This window comes from Vidua chalybeata, chromosome 9 (genome assembly GCF_026979565.1).
Source record: "Vidua chalybeata isolate OUT-0048 chromosome 9, bVidCha1 merged haplotype, whole genome shotgun sequence".
Classification (NCBI taxonomy): domain Eukaryota; kingdom Metazoa; phylum Chordata; class Aves; order Passeriformes; family Viduidae; genus Vidua; species Vidua chalybeata.
Window position 1 is genome coordinate 3643198 of NC_071538.1, and position 22591 is coordinate 3665788.

The following is a 22591-nucleotide window of genomic DNA, read 5'->3' on the forward strand; positions in this document are numbered from 1 at the left end:
GTCGTTAAAATATATAGTATAGTTCTAAAATACTTTTTATTCTTCATGCTAATGTGTCGTGTCAACCCACTACATAATGCCACAAGGCAGATGCACAACATAAGCATCAAGTTACTTTTGTTTGTTTTAGAAATATTGTTTTAGTATTACAATCCTGGAACTCCGGTTCAATCAAGGAAAGAGCTACTGGTAATAAGTTTTAGGGTAACATGAGCAAAGTAAGAGTTTATAAGAATGTTTTCTGCATGGGAATACAGTTGCTTTATAAATAAAATTCCACTGCAAGTCTAATGTCAGTTATTCTAATCTGTGCCACAGATTAACTGAAGACCTGGAAGGTTACTGAAGACCTGAAGACCTGGAAGAATCATCATGAAATCAGAGAATGTTTGGGGTTGGAAGGACATTAAAGATCATCTCATTCAATCCCTCTGCCACAGGCTGGGAAACCTTCCTCTAGACCAGGGTGCTGCAAGCCCCATCCAGTCTGGCCTTGAACACTTCCAGGGATGGGGCAGCCACAGCTGCTGTGAGTAACCTGTGCCACGGCTTTACCACCCTCATAGGGAGGAATTTCTCCCCAGTATCCCATCTAACCCTGTGAAGCCATTGTCTAGGTAAGTTTATCTGTCTGGAACTTGCACAACTGGCTAAATTTTAAATCCTAGTTTAAAATCCATTAGAACTTGGAATGAACAAATGTTAGACCAGTAGCTGAAAGAAAAAGCATTTAAACCAAACTCAAAATAGTTTAAGAGTCCAGGCTGTTTGTATACACACACTAAGGTTAAGTAACTCACAGAGGTGGACAGATGTGGTAAAGCCTCAGAAGAGGAGGAGGTAAATGATAAAGCTCTATCAGTTAACATTTCATTACAGTGAGGGCTGTAACGCATTTTCAAAGAGAAACAAAAATTTCTTTGAAAAGGCAGTAAGTAATGTCAGTCTGAAGTGAAAATTAAGGCATTTTATCTGAAAGAAGTAATTAAGATAGGAAAGAGAATGAAGTTAAGGATAGAGATCATGATTTCTTTAAAAAAAAGGAAGTGTATATAAAAGATTTGTTAGGGACTCACTGACAACACTGCAAAAGTATGATGACACAACTTAACAGGGACCTGCAAAACGCTAACTTCCAAGTAGTCCAAAAGCAATAATAGGTCTTTTTCACAGAGGTGGAAATTTGAGTCACAAAGCAGTTTTAATGGATTATAGATCAAAATGTACCTTTTGAACAACACTTATTTCTAGGGTTTCATGGAATCAACGCATTGGGCTTTCCTATCTAAGCTGTATATCCCAACAGGTATCCAATATGTGACACTGCCATGCAATCCAAACCGCTAGAGCTCCTTGCCTTTTCTTTTCACTCAAAGTCATCAGTTAATCATGGTGCTTCTCCATAAAATGAAAAGCTCCACACAAGGAAAGTGTTTCCTGCCAGCATCAATCCGTCATCGCTTGAAACGCGTCAGCTTTGCATCCCTGTGCTCAGCTGGATTTTGTATTCCATGTTTACACAGTCCCCAGGGCAGCTCATTCTCTGCTGATGCACAGAGCCTTGCAAACAGCACGTCTGCTTTGTTAACATGAAGGGAATGAAAGCTTCATTGTAATTTAATGTTCCTGGTTCCTATTTGCTTTTTGTAATATAGGCCACTGGAATGACTCTTATTATACACATGGAAAACTGCACAGCTCTGGCACTAGGCTTCACATAATTGATGTTTGCTGTTGTTGTTGTTCTGAGCTCAAACACTTTTACAAGTAAATCTTTGAATCAAAAACTCTAAATTAATATGTGAACAGACTTTTCACTTTTCACTCCAACATTTTGGCACCTACAAATCTCCTCCTCCACATCTCCTGTTGAGATTCTACAGATTTATAATATTCAAATAATTTTCTCAGTGGCTAAACATCCTTCCCAGAATGATAGTATTCTTCATCAGGGTATTTCAGTGAAAGTGCCTGAGCCATAAGCACCAAGTTTTCTACCCTACAAATAAATTGATCTAATTTTGATTATAGCATGCAATGGAAGGCTTAGAACTAACCAGGGTTTGTGCTCAAGCATGAAGCATAAAAAGTCTCTGTTGCTTTCCAAGTACCTACAAACACAGAAAACTCATGCACGCTATGTTGTCAAAGAAATTGGCAAGGCTCTCAGTCCAATCACTGTAAACAGTTATTTCACAGGTGTATTCACATTTTTCAAAGTGCTTATTTTCTGTCTAAGTTCATGTGGCTATTCTTACTGATGCTCTTTTCTCAATGTGAACAAGTGCTGCAGTTTTCCACAGAGGCTTCTCTGTGAGTTCCATTTCAGCATACGAGATAAAACCATTGTCCACACATTCCTCTCAGATTGTGCTGTACTACATTTCTGGGCTCTCAAGTTCACATGCTTATTTACAGACAATTCTCCAGGACTGTAGTAATAACTGAAACCTGTTCACTACTTAAACTCAATGCTGATTTTATGCTGTTACTCTTAGGAGATGCAGCACACAATACTGGATGCACTCCTTGGCCTTTGACCATGGGCAGGAGAAGAGCTGGCTTGTCTGTGTCTAAAAGGGAAGGGATTTCTTGCCCCTTTTGCTGAAATTACTCTGGGATTTTTATGAGGTAATTTTCCAAAGAGGCTGGCTATTATAAGCCTGGAAGAGCTTTGAGTGTCGAGGCATTCAAAGCTGCCTGGAGCAATTGCAGCAGCAGAATGGTCAAAAGCATGCCTGTAATCAAGACACGTTTACCAGGAGAGCTCCAGCCAGGAAACTTTATATAGCAGACTGAGTCTTTTGTTGCCAGCATTCCTTTCCATGTCACAGAGGGCTTGAGAAAGGAAGCAGAAAAGACAGATGTTTAAATGGCTCCAGAAGATGCTTGGACTATTTTGCTGAGGTAAATCTCCAATGTATCAATCTTTGAAAAAGAAACCTGCTTCAAAGTAGATGGCATCATCCTTTTTATCTGGGAAGTAAAAAACCCCAAAGCCTAAATCTAGCCTTGGATCTCTTCATTTTGCAGAGTGAACCTCTTGGGAATATCACTGGACAGTATTTGGAGCATTTACTCATGCTCTAGCTATCTAGGGATGACTGACCATCTGCAGTTCATTCTCTCCTGATTAACTTTTCCTGAAAATGCAACCAAACGTGAACTGAAGCATGACCCTCGACAAGTCATCTCCACAGACTCCAGAACCAAAGCTGAGACTCTGTGCAATAACTCTGTAGTGAAATGCATGGAAACCTAAGCCATCAATAGCCAGGCTCAAAGTACAACATAGGCAGAGCAGCTGAACAAGTTACTGACCACCTATTATTAGCCTGTTTCATAAACTGGAATCCATTACCAATCCCTCTATCTCAACAGCAGTTACCAGGTTTCCCACCCCAATTTCAACATAAAGGTCATGCTCTGTGTTATAACAACGTCTGAAGTAGAGGTTTGCTGTGACTACTCACTGCAAACTATTTGTTTAAATGAAAGACAACCCAAACTGTAGTAAATAGTTATTACAATAGACAAACCTCAACTGCACCTGGGAAACCAAATCAGAGACTGAGCTCCACAACAGGCTTGGCATCCACGAACAGAACAGAGCCTGTGTGCTGCCCTAAAAAATTGAAAGCTGTTGTATCTTGGCTGTGTACAGCCAAATCCAAGGCTGTGCTGGACAGTTCAGCCCAACTTCATAGAGCCAACTATTAAAAAGAAATTAATGTTCTTCAGCAGTCACTGCTTTTAACTGCCACTTCTCTTCCTCCTTTTCCTGGGAATTGCCTTGCTCAAACTCCTTTCAGTATCTGCAAGCCACGAGGCTGGTAGGCTCCTGATGGGAAATCCTGCAAGCACCCTGGACTCCAACACCTCCTCACCTCTCTGCAAACTTCCTCAGTGGTTTCCTGGAACATCCTTGGACAAAGAAACACGAGCACACAAGAATGTGAGACAGATTTTGGCTTCTTAAGCCTCTGCTCACCAGCAGTTCAGATGCTGTAGGTGTCAGAGCCTATCAGTGACCTGGGGAATATCAGAAGTCAATTCAAGAGGTTTAGAAAATAATCTCTGAAAGAGCATTGTAAATGGATGTGACTGTACTTCCAGGCAAAGTAAAGGCTTTTGCAGGAACAGAGACTCAGAAGGATCAGGTACCAGACTGTTTAGTTTTTTCCCTACATTTACTTTTGCTAAAGAAAGGGCAAGGCGATTTAAATTATTGAAATTGTTATTCCTAAGGAAATGTGTAATCAATGTGAATTCAATGTACTTAATTTCCAATCAATATAATTCCTTGCTAAGCAATTTTTTTCTAATTCTCTAAACCTGCATGCTATTTAAATTGCTTAAAGATGCTAATACAGAAGAGTGTTATATACATGTCTGCTAAAGTCCTCCATAATTTTGTAAAGAACAGTGAACCAGGGAGACTTACAAATACACATTCTATTCCTAAAAGAAAACAAAATGCAATTTTGGCACAAAGCCCGAAGGAATCACAGCAGTAACATGAACACAAAGTCTGACAGTACCACAAAAATTTCTTTTCCATTTCTCAATGTTTCCAGAAAAAATAGGCAACTAGCTGTGAGTGACATAATGCCAGCACAAGTTCTTTCCTGGTTCCTTCTTTTTTTTTAATACTTTGCATTTCTAGTCATAAGAGCTTGTAAGTCTGCTCTTTCATTTTAATGGGGTGGAATCCTTCCCTAAAGTTTTCACTGAAGCCAGAAACAAATGCATTCAAACACACACACTTCTCCCAAGACATCCAGAAGACAGAAGGATTGGCTAATGACCCTTCAGCCTGGGCTAGACAAATTAAGTAGGATCAGTTTCAATCTTACCTAAGCAAAGCTAATAGGGGTGGATGGCCAAGAAACCACATAAATAGTTCTGAAAGTAATTAGTATTAGAATACTGTTTCCTAATGAACTTCCAATGAAAAGTGGGAAATAATCTCATAGATTAAGAGAACTTTATACACAAACTTTCCACAGAGCAACTTCAAACATCCAGGAGCCTGCGTACCAGAAATGTTAAGCTTCAAATCTCCACCCTCTGCACATAAAAATGTTAGGATAAGAAAACACTATTTTATACCAAAGTCCCCTTTACAAGGATTCCAAAAGCAGAACTCAGTCTGCAAAATTCCATAAATTCTATGCAAAGCAAGTGTTCTCCAGCGACAGTTGTCATAAATTAACCTGAATCACCTACCAAGGCAACCATGTAATGATTCTGAGTAGTGAATGAACTCTGATTCAAGTATCTCAAATTTTACCCAGTTTCTTAAGAGAATCCTTACCATTAACTAGGGACATCAAACAGGAACAATGCACACCTTAACATTCGTACAGAAAATCCTCTTGCTCCTTCCCCACATAACCAAAGCATTTTTTGCTGCTTTCAGATCAAGTTGCAGCAAATAAAAGGAACCCCAGCATCATCTGACATCGCAGCTCTCGGCTGAGCAGATGAAGTGTTTGGTATTCCACTGCAGTTAATGGCTTACAGGATTATACAGAAAAATCAAGTGGTCTAATTTTACCACACAGATGAAATTAGTACATGTTTAATTGTTGTATCTTGTGACTGCTCAATTTGTCCTCATCAGTGCTTGTTTGGATTTCAAACCACAACAAACTGCTGCAAAACTCAAATCATCCAAAGACAGAGCTTTGAAAATGGACAGACCAATGACACAGTTCCTTTCCTAAAAGACCAGCAAAGTCAGAGAGACACATGGCAGATGCAAAGCAGATGTTCTTGGTGTAGCATGCAAATGTGAATGATATTTCCCTGGGGTATATCCATATGAGGTGACTGGCTGACTGGGAGACAGGATAGTGCTGACTAGAAATCAGGCAAGGCATGAACTACTCTCAGTGTTTACATCAGGAAATCACATTTTAGTTTTGGCAGGTGATACTGGAACATGGCTGGTTTACATACATGTTTTCTCTCTGTAGCCTTCAGGGATTTTGCAGCGTAGTAGAAGAGTTGGGTTCCACACAGTGCTACCCAGTATTTCGTCCAAGATGCTACCTGGAGAGAAAATAAACAAACAAACAAACCCAGAAGTGCAATGGATAAGTGAAATGTTTCATAACACTGAGCTGTGAAAGAGAAGGCACCATCCTGCAAGAACATGAGAGCACTGACTGTCCAGCCAAGCATCAGCCATGTTTCCAAAGCTGTTGTTTGTTATTCATGCAGGCCTACGAATGCATGAAAACTCCAGAAAGCAGAAAGATCATGTGCTTCTCCTTTCTAATCTCAGAAAAACATTCTGCATCTTGCTCTATACTTCCTGCAATCCCTACAGAACACTTTGTGGAGTCAGAGTACATCTGTCCCTTTCCTTTTCCATCTTAGGTATAAGGTATCTCCCATTGTCCTGAATATGTATTTTGATTTATAATTTATCATCAAGTATTTGTAATGCAAATGCTAAGGGTTATCATCTATTGATAGATTGCTGGGATTTACCTACTGTTAAGGAAGACAAAACATGATTCTCCCAGTTTTAAAGTCATCAGTAATTGTAGAAAATTTTATGCAGCATCCTCTTGTCTTCTACTTTATAGATTATGTGTATAGCCTTACAAACTGAATAAATGCACCATACGGAAGAATCAAAACTCTGTCAATGACCCTAAATCGTAATCAGAAGGAGATCTCAGACATTTGAACTAGTTGCCAAATGGCCATTTTACTGTGTTCGTAACTGGGCAAAGGAAGAAGGTGAGAAAACTAATTTATTTAAAAAAAAAAAATCTTACTGTAGGTTTTTTGCCTTCTTTCAACAAAGTCTTCCTCCTGAGAACACCTTGAATAGTAACTGCTCCTGGATACAAATGAACAGCCAAATCTTCAGATTCTAGGGAGCTGAAAGGAGCACGTGAAGAGTTGTATGAAAAAATATTTTTCCTAAAGTAATTTTCCAACCATTACCAAAAACTAATGCAAATACCTTTATTGTAATTTGAAAATGTCAACTTTCTATTTATTTGACTTCATTGTGGAAAAAGACTTTGCCTGTTACAGGGAATTGCTGTTGTGGAATTAACATTCGCAAGCAAAAGTGATCAGAAAAATTAATTAGCCAAGCAGGTAATCCTTAATTAAAAAATTAAAACTCAAAACATGACTGAAAGACAAGAAAAATTAATTTTAAAAAGTAAACATTTGAAGTACATTGGTACAGTTGCTGTACATGTTAAACCTCTCCTTCAGCCCTCGCAGGAAAGATTTGACTATTTTTTGGTTAGAAACACCAGAACCATTAGCACATCAAAAACAAAGTACAGTTCAAACATGCACAATCCTTAAAATATCTGAAAGCAAGGAGAGTGGGTGAGAGCAGGAATAAAGAGTAGAAACCCAAACCACAGCAACTTTAAGGTGTTTTAATGCAACTGGTGCTCTACTGATCATCTGCCTTATGAAGGATTGGAGAGCAATGGGCTGAAACAAAGGCCAGGTACAGCACTGAGGAAATAAAACTGAGCTTGATTAAAATTCCAAAGCTGACTGGCTTCAAAAGCATTTCCAATCAGAGAAAAGTTACACCAGGAATAATTTCAGTAAAGGTCAATCAGAGCATGTAACTAAAGTGCTGGATGCAGCAGCTTTCTAGAAAAGCCAAGAGATTGAACAGCACCCGAAAATCATTGTGAAGGAAGTCAGGATTTGTTGTTTCATCCATCCTATGTCCAAAGTAAACTGGAAATGTGACAAACACTTTCATTGCAGCACCTACTGAGGATGATGATATGGAGACAATTTTGGACATTGACAGATGTAAACATGGGTTTAATTCAGTGAGACAATGCTTGCTTCTTAACATGACAGAGGTTTCACAGTTAATGGCAACTTCTTTCCCAGCTACAGTGACACAGCTGGAGACAGAATCGTATCCATAAGGAATCAGAATAATCAGTTATGTTACTCTGTCAGCTTGCAAATATTATGTATATTAAATTGGGGGCAATTTGAAGGTGTCACTCATTTTAGGCATCTCTCTAATTTCAGGGAAGAGGAGCAAAGAAATTCAGTACAGAACTGCCAGCAAAAAAAAACATCTGGAATGCCATCCATTAGCACCAGGAGCAGCTTTGTTTCCCCATGAGAACTACCAGCACTGCTCCACGGTGGCAGGCAGTTCAAAAGCTACCCTGGCAAAACATCTTTAAGCCTTGATAGAAAGATCCAATGGTTCAAAATTTGGATTTGCAGACTGGAATGAACAGTCCTTATATTGATATAGAGTAAGTCATTGAAGGGAAAAGTTTTAAGTCTGAAGAAAAAGGTCTCTATCTTTATTTTGACACGTAAGTTAGAAAGGTAACTTCAGAAAACACCCACTTAATTATTAAACCAAACCAAATCACCAACAGCAGAGGGAAGGTTTGACACCTCTGTGTGCAGTGGGATTGTACCTGCTGGCCTTCATGTGGCCTCGATGGCCATTTCGTGACACTCTTGTCCCCGGACCGAGAGAATGGTACAACCTGTTCCTGTTGGATTCCATTATAAATTGTATGCATTACATATACTTTCATTCACACAAACAGCACCACTGCTACAACAGCACAGAACTTTTTTTGTGTGCATATCACAAAGCCACTTCTTCCATGTAAGAAAAAGCGAATAATTTTATTTAGAAAAACGCATGCAAAAGTAAATAATATGGTTTTTCATTTCATCAGATGTTCTCTTTGTCAGAACTCACAATACTGAAGTGTTTTACTGGCACTGATAATTAAAACATTTTTAGAGAAAAATCTGCATTTAGCTTAGACTAAATAAATGTAAAGGAACCATATTGATAAAACTTATCTTGAAATCTGACTTTAGATGTTACTACAAAAATGGTTTCAACTTCTGTGAGTATGAAAACAGAAGCTGTTGGCTGCAAGGAACGACAAGCTCTGTCAAAATACATGTGACACTGTTTAAAATCCTGTTGTGCTAAATAACATGGAAATTGGTTCAGCAATATTTCAATTTTCCAGTTCACTTTATGCTGTACACTTTACCTGTAAGCTCCACACTTTAAAATCATTTACCTGATCCATACTGTTATCCCTATTCAGGAACTGTGCCCCAGACCTGCCTTTTGAACACTGCTTTGCTTCACTGAACCTTGTTTTTCTGAATCAGATCCCCTTAATCGTCTGAATTCCATTTAAGTCAACACAAGCATTGTTGAGGCACTTTGTCCTCATGTACTATTTTTTTATCCATTTTTCTAGCTGCTGGTATTCTGTTGAAAGACTGAAGATCAGCAATTCTGTGGGAGCAGGCAGTTAAGTAGAAGCCTTATTATCAAAAAGATATTAATGAATCACCATCCACAACACAACCTGTTCCACAATTTGCCATCATTTATTTCTCAACATAACTGATATCTTTGAACTTATGAATTATTTTTCAGAACATACTCAAGATATAGGCAAATAAAACAATAAATAAAAATAAAGTAAAATGAGCTGTTTATTTTTGTATACATATGGCATGCAAATTAAGTATATTTTCTTCTTACCTTTAAGCTTTTTTTTTTTTTTTTTTTTTTTTTTTTTTTTTTATAACAAGGAGGCTACCACTCTTGGAATCCTGCTATTTCAGGGAAATCTATTCAGAGACACTCAGGATGACAACCAGTGAGACTGAAGTGTCACTTAATACACTACCCTTAACAGGATATAAGTGCAAGGATTTGGAATTCTAGTCCTTCCAGTAATTTTGATTGGCCTGAAAGGACACTCCAATGCTCAAAACTCTTTCTCAAGTTTCAAACTACGATTCTGTTGCACTTAAAAACAATCAGTGGCTCTAGTTCTCACCCCTGCTGCATTCCCCAGCTACAAGCAGAAAGGCCAGGAAAAACAAGAATACATTTTATATTTCCTTCTGTTACTTGGGGAATCTGTGTGTGGAAGAATTGTTTTCTTCCTCTTAAGGCATATGATGCAGATTTAAGCCTTCCTACCCCAAGATATTCCTAAAACATGCAGAAATACTGAATTCCTACTTGCACTGCATAGAAAACAGCCATTAACAGTGGATGTATTCCAGTTTTGCCTGAGTTGGTAATTACAGCCAACTAATACCTCTCCCTCACTTAAATACCTGTACAGAGAATGGAAACCACTGTGCTTCACTGTACAGACCAAAATCAGAGAGAGACCTTCTCCAGTTTTCTTAAATTTTCACACTTGCATGTCAGTGTATTACCTATGAAACTTTAAAACATGCCTCATCTTATAAACCAAGGAACAGACTCAAGGTTGCTGCAGATCTCTAGGAATTTCACACATGGTGTTGGGAATGTCTGTAAGGAACGCTATCCCTCTCCCTGGAAGCAGGCAAGAGAACTCACCCTGAAGCACATGAAACCTCCAACAGGGTTCCCAAAAGCTCTCTCAGGAGAGAGGCAAGTACAGAAGGTAAGTGAAATTTGGAGGAGGAATCTTCTGTTTGACATGGAGCAAACATTTTAACTGAGGGAGTCTGGGGCTGCCAGCTCTCATTAACACAGGGATGAAAAGGCCCTGCTTTGTCTTAGAAGTCCACACAACAATTCTGAAGAGTGTTATCCTAAGTTTAAACCTAAGTTTTAAAGTTTCTTATGCTGCTCTGCGTAAAAACACTCAACTCACCATTTTTTCTAACTTAATGACTTTTTATCTTTGAGAAACAACTTGATACCCGTACACAATTCCATAAGGCAGCAGGAAAGGGAAAGAAAGAAAATCTTTTGAATGGTGTATGTGCTTTGTGATGAAGCCTGAAAGTTAAGAGATTGCCTTTCTGACCCCATTTGTGTTCTCTGCTCATGTGGAATGTTACCTGATGAAATTGTTAAGGGCCTTTCCTCATGTATGCATTCATATTTAAGGCATGAGGCATCCAGGACTTCACCTTAGGCACTGAGAGATTTTCAAAGACTTCTTCCAAAATTAACGAAGAACTTTAACTGCTTCAATGAGTTCAATCAGAATATGTTTGTGGTAACAGCTCCCAACTAAAAAGAAAAAGTTTTTTGACAAAAACTTCTATGAAAAATGTAAAAATAGTAGCAAAAATCAACCGTGGCAACTCTGAAGCTGATGGATTACTTGAAACTGTGTTATAGAAGCAAGCAATACACTGTATTGTGCATCTTACTCAGCTGTGAGAAGGTGAATATTGCACCTTTTTCTGTGTTCAACTACAGCTGTGTGTCTTTTTCCACATTCTCAAAAACAACATGAGAATGGGCTGAAGTGGTCAATGCCACCTGAGCACTCACAGGTGCTGGAAAAGGAACAACTTGTTAATTCTGAACCACAAAGTCAGACATTAGCAAGGGGCATTGTTGTGTAACAGTGAAGGGAAAAGAGGAAGAGAGAGACAAAAGAGGTGACAGTGTCAATGACAAGAGAGCAAAGGGACTATGAACAAATGATGTGTCTCAGGGAAAGTGAAAATGAAAATCAGAGAGACACAAACAGCACATATGATATCCACATATATAAAATCTTTGGGGTCTAATGGTTCTCTGGCTGAGCTCCTTCAAGGATGTGTGCACTGAGTAAGAACCCAATTAGATAAAAGCCCTATTAACCATTAGCGAGCAGAAGGTGTTTCTATGCTGCTTTAACAGATCCAATGAACTTACTACAGCTTTTTAGTGTTCTTACAGACAGATGATCTCTAGTTCAGTGAAAAAAAGCATCATTTTCAGGACTGAGTGAGAGACTCTAAGTAACAATGTGAATAGAGAAACACAGGCTTTTCTTACCTTTCAAATGCTGGCCAGGAGGTCTCTTCACTGAGTTCAGAACCATCACTGCTACCTAGAGAAATATAACAACAGAAGCTGCATTATTTCTTCATCTACAAACCATCTCTGTCAGTTGTATCTAAACACATCAGAATAGTTGAGATTCTGAATATCAGAATATTTAAGATGAAATTAAAAAAAAAAAACTTCAGTAAAATACTACAAGGAAAACACTTTGTCATTTGCTTCAGGAATTTCACCTAAACTGAGATGGAGATTGAAGGGACAGGGTCTAGTTCCACATTAAGTAGTTAAAGAAAAGGAGCACTAATAAACGGGAATTTTATTTTCAAAATATAAAGAACATCCTAAAAACAGATTTGTCTGCATTTAGAAAAACAGGTCACTTATTTAAAAAAAAATTTATCAAGTCATACACAGTCATGACACAGAGGTGCAAATTCAATGCTAAATCTCCAATGCATTATATGAGAAGCCTTAAACAATTTTTAAAGCTATCTTCCACTTACTCTATCAGATCACAACAGTATTATTTCATTCTATGCTTTGTAAACTAATCTAGAAAAACTTCATTTTCAACACTGAAAATAGAGGAAAACCCCAAAACCCAGAAGTCTGATGCATCCACTCAAGGCAGTCCCATAAATAAGACAGTAACTTTACAATTCCAGTAAATCCCATCAGTCTGAACATGAGTATTTAAATATAGGTGGGGTTAGCTGTAATGTCAAAAATCAGTAAATAATTATCAGTAGGGATGCTGTTAACAGGAATCAGTAGCTTCTATACACAATTCCAAGCTGTTGCCTTGCTGCTATTTACCTTTCATATCAGCCCAGCTGCCCACATGAGCTATTATCCTTGTTCACCACTTCAAACCAACATTTTTTAGCTCCAGATAATCCCAAAACCTAAATATCAGTGCAATTCAATGTCAGTGCTTGAAGCCACCTTTTGGCACACTAACTTGCCACCTTGTTTGCTCTGCTGCCTGAACACCCATATATTAAAGGGAAGCAATAAAATAATACAATTATTTTGAAACAAACCAGAAAACAAACAAGTAAAAAATCTGAATCAATGCTCCTTACTCAAGAAGGAGAAATGGTGAGAAACCTCAGAGAAACAGTGGCTGAAAATGGGAACCAGGTCCCTGTAATTTTACACAGAAAATCAGAAGGGAAAAGCAATGCCGTGAAAAATCATGTGTACAAAGTAGGTCTGGATATTCACTGAGTAAACACAGAGAGTAAAGATGGAGGCAATAAAGATTTATACACAGCAGGGGTAATTCCAGCCAAGAGCCATGAAAATCTCAGCATGGGCTGAAGTTCCCTCTGTGCAAAATTTAAGAGAAAATACAAGCCTTTATCTGCCAGCCAATTCAACTGAGATGCCTCTTCTGCAAACATCAGATCAACATCCACATATTAACATGATCTCTGTGCGATACTAAATAATTTGGTCTCAGCTTGTTCTGATTTTTTCCTAAAGGCAAGTCCTAACCTAGTTGACACCAACACTACAGTAAGGGCCATTTGTGTAGAGATACAGAAGTGATGTTGCAGTGGAGGCATAAAGGGCTGCAAGCAGGGAGGTAAAATATTCAACAGGTAACTTGCATTACTTTCTAGTAAGCAGAAGTGCCTTTAAGTTTTTAGTGCTTCCAGTTGCAGATCATCGATCCTTAAGCATCCAGCTGCTGGGAGGGTTACAGCAGCAGGCAGCTCTGTGCACAGAAAAGTAGCACAGTTACTCCTCCTGTGACTTACATTTCCTCTGAGCTGTGGGGACAAGTGACCAAAGAGACCTAGTTACTACAGCTGAGTAAGTGCTTGCACGTCAAGTGACCCTCTCAGAATCTATCAGCAAACATTCAGGTGCCACAGGGCAGGTAAGCAAAGAAGTGGCCATAAAAATAATCAGAAGTTCTCCTCAGCACAATTTACATCTAACCTGCAATGTGGCGAAGAGAATGTGTGGGTTGAGCTCCACATTATCCCAGGCACTTCTATACAGAAAGACTACCAGGTAAATCATTAACCACCCCAGAAAAAAACAGGAGTAACCAGTGGAGTAACCTATCCAGGTGGAGCCTGCTCTTGCAGTAGGAGTCTTTGCAAAGTCCTTACCATTTCCTGGAAGAAACAACTGTCACTCAGTACTTTCAGCAAATTCTACAATCCCCATCACAGTGAAAAACTCAGTGATTTATTCCATCCTAATGAAACCACAGCTGCATTCTCTGTAAGGCAACACATGAAGTCTCTTCAAATTAGTTAAGTAGCATGATTTGGGGATGAGGAGACAGAATCAGATGTAACAATTCAGAGACAACTTTAAGAAGGCATCTTGGGTTGGACCTCCCAGCTGACTGTCTTTGAAGAAGGCTGTTTGTGGTAGAATCTCTTATAGGAAGACCTTAAGGTGCTGAAATCCTTTTAGCAGTTGGAATGACAATCAGGATGGTAGAGTTCAACCCCAACATGAAAATAGTTTTCCTTGCATATAATTGAAGTTTTCTTTGTGGTTACTTGGAGCAATTTGTTCTGCAAGATGGTGCAGCAAGTTCTGTCAAGTCATTCAGCCAACACTGAAAGCATTAGGGATACTTAGAATCTTATTTTCTTACTACTGCTTAGAGTTAGCTTTATATTAGCAAGAAGCACAGATTTAATATGACTAGAGCTCTTCTTAATTTAGGTCCACTTGATAGATCCACACAATTAAAACCCCCTAATAAGACAGTACTATGAAGTTATTGTTTGCATTTAAAGTAGGCTGATAACATTTAAATTCTACCTGAAATGACATTTTGATGGCAAATGTATCTGTTTTGCTAATAAAGTTATATTCAAATGCTGTGCTAAATACACTACAGAAAGATTTAAAAGCTAGTGTTGCTTTGTAAAAATGCAAAGCAATCTAGATCAAGAGCTAAAATGTCACCTATCACAAAGTGACAATCCTTGGTACAGTATCAGTACAGTGAGAAAATCCATAAGAATTTGGGGCCTTTGTAAACCAAAAGTTTCACTTAAAAAGTTAAGCCTATACAGGAATTACCAATTACACTTAAAAGGATCATTAATTTGCAAAAAAATTGCACAAAACATCATAGCAATTGATTTAACATTTACATTGATGCCTATAGGGTTGTAAAAATTGTAACAAAAACCTGGAAAAGGTTGAATTTTAGTGTTTGACTATTCCTCTAACATCCATATAAAAACATCTCCAATAGGATTTTTTAGATTCTAAAACCCTCTAGGAGATACTTTGCAAGACACAAGTTCTGATACTAAAATCCACCCCTTTCCTGAAAAGCAAAACAGAATACATGACATCCTTCCTTCCAAAACAAAACAGAGGTAAAAGGGACTGTTTTTAACTTAATAAAAGTTAGATGTCTAGCCAAGTTCTGTTTAAACATTAAGTGCACTATTTGAGTGTCACCTCAACTGGAAATATTTAATTCATTCAGTACTCTAAAAATATATCACCTTCTTAAATTCTTCTCAAATATGTACTCAATATTTGAGATTTTCCAACAACCTCAAGCAAGTTCTTCAGGTTAAACTTAATAACAAATCCTAGGCAGTATAAGCCCTTGCTGTTAGCTAACGTTCTAAACAAATTTTGGCTTTATGTAAGAAGCCACTTAACACAAAACACTATCTTCCTAGTTTTCTTCATTGCTAATAAACTTCTGATGCAGGATTGAAATAAAATAAAATCTTTAGGAAGGTTTTTTTCCTATCTTAGGAATAACAGCATTTGGCAAGATGGCTTTTTTGCTAACTGTGCTGATGATTATCTGAGGAGGCTCAGGATTGTCTGCAGAGCCCCAGCACTGCAGCTCTGTTCAGATGTCAATTTTCTGCTCACATCTGCAGATGTGCACAGGCAGATGGATGTCTGTGAGATGTCTGTGCTCCAGCCACACAAACAGCATGAGGTTCCCAGTTATGGGATAGGGAATGCCAGTGCTATCCCATATCGACTCCCCTGGTCATGGCACCCATTCACTGCCCCAAATATGGGGATACTGAACACTTAACACAGGCTTTCTTTATCCAGAAGTTAGTCCCCAAAGTTAAACACGTGTTAACATAAACAAACCAACCCCAAAGAGTTTAAAAAGTCTTCAGACTAAAAATTCTTTCCCCTTCCCAAATCTGTCATTGACACTCTCTTGGCTCCAGTTACACTGTGTTTCCAGAGCTGTGACGGACCTGACCGAGCTCAAAATTCTCCCATGAAAATACACAAAACTGGTCAAGAGGCCTGAGCATCAATAGCTGCAGCACAGCCCAGCCCAGCCAACACCACAGAGATGGGCTCCATGCCCTGAAAGCTCTGCTCTGCTTTGGTGAGTTCACAGCCACACTGCAAATCCTCATATATAGTTCATGACTATTTAACTATTTAAGTTCAGTTTAAGCAGCTCAACTCTGGTTTCCCAGTTAAGCAAATACAGATGGCAGGAACTCTGGCAGAGGACTCGAGCAATATCATGCCAGAGAATTGACAGAAACTTTTAATACCATCACTGAGATTCATTGTGAAAAATCAGCAAAAGCAAATAAACAAATGGATAAAGATGGGAGAGAAACAGGGGGTTTGTATAACTACATTGATGGAAAGACATCCAGAGAGTGAGCCTTGGACCAAACAGTACCAAAAAAGATTGGGGCAGAACTGGAGTGCTAGACTGTATCTTCTCCTCTCAAATCCAGGCATCTACATGTGCATTTTTAACCTCTAGCATTATACAGGTTTTTAATTTATCCTATCACTAAAGTAGTAGTGGCTTACAATAGCAAAACCAGGTATCCACATTTAAGGCAAGAGTCAGACATCCATATAACTCATATAAAGGAAATATATAAATAAACCTGACATATTTCTTCTGCCTGAAACCCTACCTGTAATCTGATCTGATGACTCAGTCCTACACACCTGAACAGCACAGTACAGGTTAAAGAATCAAACAAACACTGGCTGTGTAAATGTCTTCCCTACTCTACAGGCTGCCAAGACCTCTGAAAGTAAATGCATACACTGTATACCTACACCTATACTTCATTTATTTAAAGAGAAATATAATCCCTTGTAGAATTCAATAACTTCGAGGTGGTGACTTAATAGAGGAATTCATTAAAATGCTGATTTCTCATACGTATTTCATGCCAGTTTAGGTTTGGAAAGGTACTGTTCTTACAAAGGCACTTTCTTACATTAATTCACACTGATTTAGAATACCTTTCTTTGACTCTGCAGCATTCATTCTTCCAACTGCATTAGAACACAGGCTGAAGCTCTTCTCCAGTGATTGCAACACACAAACAAAGGCAAATGTTCAAGAGTTCTAGTTTTTCCAGAGCTTTCATCCATATCATTGTAGATCAGGAAAAATAAATGGAAAATAATAGCTTAAAAAGAATTTGAATCAAACACTGCTACAAACACAATCCATAATTGTTTCCTTTGAATTTTTAAACACCTCAAGTTACAATCTCAGTTTCAGCAGTGTTCCTGTGTTCATACCTTGACATCTGTTTTGAAGTGGTATATATGAGACAGCACTCTCAAAGAATAACTTTCAGCAAAATTACTTTGCATCCTCTAGGTTAGATACTCTAAGAGGAAAAAAGCCAAATAGAAGCAATATATGAAAAGAGGGGCCTATTTTACACTGTCCCTTTACTTCTTAAGAATTAGCTGAACAATTTGCCATTGTAAACAAACCCAGCTTAAGAAATTCAGTAATGCAGCAGAGCCAAATTGGTGGGAAGAAATGGTGGAAATCCAAAGCTTCTGAGATCATTAATGAAACAAACTGAGCATTCCTGCAAAGATATTTAAGCAATAAATACTTTGAAAATGTAAGAAAATTGGGAATGAATAGAGAACCATGTATTCTTTAGAAAAATATCTTACGAATTAAAGGAAGTTTCATGCTATTTCTGACTGGAATCAGGATCTAGTAAAATCATCTTAATTTATCCTACTTTTAGGTGAGGAGGTGACAGGAAGCAAATACAGGCAAGAGAACAGGTGGTACGAACGTGCAGGTGGTTCCTTGCACCCAGCCAAGAGCAATGCTCACACCTCAGGAGGGCAGAGTGTACGCAGTGACCTCATCCAAACACAGTCCTCCAAGAACAAAAACCACGTTGTAGCTTTAGGCCTGGCTGATAGCAGTGAGTGGGGGTTCTCAATGAACTTCCACTCCAAGTAAAAGCATCTGTCCCAATTTACTAAAAGCACATATTCTGGACTGTCTGCACAAAACAGACATTTTCAACACTATTCATCTGTCTGTATTTGCTTGTGCTGTCTCTCAAAAGTCTCTGCAAGCAACAGAAATAAAGTGGGGTTTTAAGGACTCAAGCCATATAACCTCTTTTTAGCCCCCCCACCTAAGAATGAGATGAATCATATCCTTGAGGATTTCAATTGTCTATGTGATTATAAAGAGTTCCAATTGTAACCAGCTCAAATGTAGCCATCTACTTTATAAATATCTAAAACTTAAAAGAGACTATTTCTTCTTGTTACACTCCTGAATTCAAGAGAACATTTCCCATCTGACCCTGTGTATGAGACTGGACAAGTGTTTCTTCCTTCTTATTAGGATAGCCCTGGCACTGCTGGAAAAAGATTTCTCATTTTTTTAAATCTTCTGTCCAGATAACAAGCACCTATTTATAATATAGGAGGATGGCAACAGAACCAGAGGTATGCTGATTCCAGCATAACACATGATCATCAGCTATGGAACACCATCCCACAGTGCTAGGAACAAGAAGTGTTTTGACCCAAGCACAAGAAATCAATAGAAAAGAGGCTGTATCTTTAATATTTTTGAGTTTGTTTGTTTTCAGAATGAGTTGAATGTACACACAGCCTCCAATTGCTGAAATTAAGAAAATAATCTGATAAAGGTCTCTGACCTTGGCTGTCACATCACAGATCAGCCTGTTTTGAGCAAACCCCTCTCACTTTCTGCATTGCTGCTGCTTTAGGAATCATTCACTGCAATAAAAACCAACCAGTTAGTACATTCTTCATCTGTGAAAGGTTAATGACATGGATGTACATGCTCTGCACCATTCCTAGAGTGACTGTCAGCCTTTCCCAGCATGGCATAACCAAAATGTCCATCATCACTTCAATGTGTGCTTTAGGTTATAGACTTGCTGATGGATTCCTGTGGACAGTGTTGTTACACTGGTTGTGTTTTAATATTTAACAGAGGCAGATCCTATCAGATCCTCCAATATGAAAGGACTGGAAAGGTCTAAACACCTTTGAGCCCTCAAAACACAGGAGTGATTTAAAGCAGCATTACAGTTGTCTTTAAAGGCACATTCAAGGTGCTGACATAGCAGAAACCCTGTCCATGTTTTGAAGAAGGATCATTTACCCAAAAAGTTAAGTCCTACATAGGCTTATATGTAAAAAAGGTAGTCCTGTTTCTAGAGCAACAGGTTTAAATCCACGTTTATGGGCAAGGTGAGGAATAACACTCCTTTCAGTACACACATTCAGGAGACATTTTCCTGACCGTCTTTTGAAGCCGTGTTGTAGAATACCATAAACCTCCTCTCTGCTGCAGTGACTGTACTAATTCCAAGTCCTAAGCAAACAGACTACTTCAAACATGATGGAGGAACTCAGCAGCTTCAATCAACTTCCTTAAATCCTGCTGAGGCAGCAGCACAGAATGCCAGACAACTTACATTTCCAAGAATTCTGCAGTAATAGATACTGCAAACCTCCAGAACCTACCCTCTTCTTCCATATGTATTTCTAGCACCTCTTGTGCCACTTTTGTGCCACTGAAATTTTTATCATCAAGAAGCAGCAAAAATAACACCTCTGCTGGACTGTCAAAACAGTGATAAAACTGAGTATGGGGAGGCTGGAGATCAAAGAGAATGGGAGAGGGAAATTTCTAACAACAAATGCTGATCTTGGATAAAATGCCCAAGGTTGCTGTTTTACAAGTCATTTATACAAATCTTCTAAACTGGTAATTTTGTTCCAGCTTGTCAGGTCCTGCTTGAGCTGGAGAACAGAACTGAAAAATTCAGAGAGGAGACAAAGTAGGAAAATCCTATATTCTCCAAAATATAAAAATGGTGACTGGTTCTTAATAGTACATTATGAGAAACTGTCTGTCAGCTCTGGCAAACCTTCCCTGCTAGGCTCTAACGGAGGTACAGAAATAATTTACCCAGGATAAAAAGGATCAACTGCAGAGAATTTATTAGGTATTTAGGTAGAAAACATCCAAAAAATAATTGCCCTGAGAAAAGGGCAATGCTACATTTCAGTAATGGTGACAAACGCTTGGGTCTCTTGCACCATGCAAACCCTGGGAATGGAAACTGCCTGGACACTGAGGAGAAGCACCATTCCTGATGGGTGGCTTTGAAATGGAAAACTTTGCCACAGCAGAGAACCTGCAGGGAACAGAGACAGGCGATGCACATTACATAGTGGAAGCTGCCTGATGTGAACAGGTTCACTTAGACCCGCTACTTTGGTCTAATTCCATATGGCCTTCTCCTCAAGAAAATACACATACAGCTCCTGAAAGTAGCATCATCTGACAATCTGTGACCTTGTTTCCTTCCACAAAGGCTAAAAAGCAGAACTGCTTTTAAAATTCAGTTATCCAAAGAAATGTGAAGCACTACAAGGATCTTTCATCACCACAAATGCATAAAAATTGAACACCATTAAATTCTATCAAACCAATAATTCTGAGGGAAGGACTGCAGTGAGAGGTTCCATTTGTCAGCCCCAGCTGCAAACAGGTAGATTTGAGAGGCACTTATGTCCTGTCCTCCCTCCACCTAAAAGATCTACGTGCAACAGGAAAAAAGAGCACCTATTCTCACGGAGGAAACTCAGGAAACAGAACTTCTCAAAAAAAGCACCATCCTAAATATACGAAGATAAATAATTTATCAAAATTTAGTACATTCTGACATTTTGAGGTATTTGAAAGTTAGACTTCAATCTTCTGTTGAAGTCAGAAGCATGTAGAAATTATGCTCTTAAAACTGTCAGCAATTTACACGGTCAAGTCAACATGGCATTTTACATAGAAATCCCACTATAAAACTTTTTAAACTTGAATTGATTTAGGGAGGGAAAGATAATAGAAAATCATGTCCCATACTTCCTTCCACCTCCATTGAGGAAGAGGAGTATAAGAAGCTGTTATCACTAACAGAGATAAAGAAAAAAAAAACAACCAACCAAAAAACCCCAAACAACAGCAACAACGAAACAAAAATCTTTTTCATAATTTCTCAGTTCATGGTGTGTAAATGAAGTTACCCTCCTTCCCCTACATTTCTCAGATTTGTTCTACCACAGAAGCATTAATTTTGAACAGCCCTGCTGCAGGCTCAATCACCAGCTAATTGTGCTATAACCTTTATTAAAAGCCGAGGCACTGCATGGGTGTGTTTGCAGCTCCTACCTATTGAAATTCCACTGGACAGGGTGGAGCTCTCAGCCTGCCCTCGGGATGGGACGTGGGGCTCCATGACGCTGTCATCCAGCAGGTGCCGTGGTCCCGCGTTGGGGAATGTCGCGCTTTTAAATTCCGCTGTGTTCATTTTGTGTATGAAACTAGAAACCAACGAGGACACAACATTACAACCTCGCCTTTGGTATGTCTCAGGAGACATGCTTTAACATCCTTAAGGATTGTATGCACTGTGCTCCTAAAGTCAAACTAAATCATGGCCAAGTCATAAGCAATTGTGCACAAATAAATTATCGGTAGGAATTGCCAGGTTTAAAACTGCACAGGAGTCATGTAACAAAGATGAAGTTAGGAGTACATTAACAATTACTTCCAATATCTTATGCTATTTTTGTCTTCTATAACACTATATTTTTGTCTTCTATAACACTATATTTTTGTCTTCTATAACACTTCTGTAATTGAACTGCAGCATTGCATTCTAGGTCATTAAAGGTAAACTTACATAATAGAAGTTATTAATTACTGAGTAGCTACTACCTTGCATTTTGAAGACATGATAAGGGAAATAATGAGATATTGATCAAGATATTATTAGAAGTACACATATATAGAAAAAGCCTGAAGCCATTACTAAACAGAGATAGTCTACAAAGAAAGTCTATAAAGGAGGTCTCCTAGTAAAAATACCAATAAAGCAGCAATATAATTTTGAATTTGAAATAATTATAGTGGCATTGAATTACTAAAAAGTTATAGTTTTGTCATTCAGAAAGAGCCATTCTGGTTAACTCACTGACTAGTCTTATCATCAAAACTTCAGCCTTCCTATTTTGATTAATTCTCTTTGGTTGGGATAACAGCATTATAGTTCTGAGCTTGCTCCCTGGCCACAAATTGCTCTGTGAGTGAAGTACTGTGTACAAGTCATGCTACTTTATACAAGCAAAGCTTTTGTATTGAGTGACAATACATCACTTCAAAAAAAAAAGCTCAGGATTTTTAGGTTAAGCAAAATGCTGACTTGTATCCCAGACTGTGACATTTCCTATGTCCATGGGGTATCAGGTTCCGAGGTGAAGGGGGTGTTGGTGGTAGCAAGGCTCCCTCAGCTGCAACATTTTTCCGTCCACTTTGTGGAGATGCTCCGACTTCAGAGCCTGGGAAGAGAAAAGACATTACTCCCAAGGAATTTCAGAATTACTGTCAGGATCACTTCTTAGAAAATCATGGAAAAAATGCACAAAACTTCCTAAACTCCCTTTATAAGAGAT

General features: G+C 38.5%; 1 protein-coding gene across 3 annotated transcripts in view; it reads right to left on the reverse strand.

Annotated features, from left to right (window-relative positions):
* RALGPS2 (Ral GEF with PH domain and SH3 binding motif 2) overlaps nucleotides 1–22591 on the reverse strand; it is a 114395-nt gene that overhangs the window by 10334 nt on the left and 81470 nt on the right. The window contains exons 12-17 of one of the 3 annotated variants that reach the window (XM_053949985.1): nucleotides 22342–22477; nucleotides 21309–21460; nucleotides 11801–11855; nucleotides 8454–8531; nucleotides 6795–6900; nucleotides 5965–6057 (exon numbers count right to left, since the gene is read on the reverse strand). In XM_053949985.1, the coding sequence (XP_053805960.1) occupies nucleotides 5965–6057; nucleotides 6795–6900; nucleotides 8454–8531; nucleotides 11801–11855; nucleotides 21309–21460; nucleotides 22342–22477 (620 nt within the window). Of the gene's footprint in view, nucleotides 1–5964; nucleotides 6058–6794; nucleotides 6901–8453; nucleotides 8532–11800; nucleotides 11856–21308; nucleotides 21461–22341; nucleotides 22478–22591 lie in introns of those variants that run through there. The other 2 variants (XM_053949986.1, XM_053949987.1) reach the window with 2 other exon arrangements.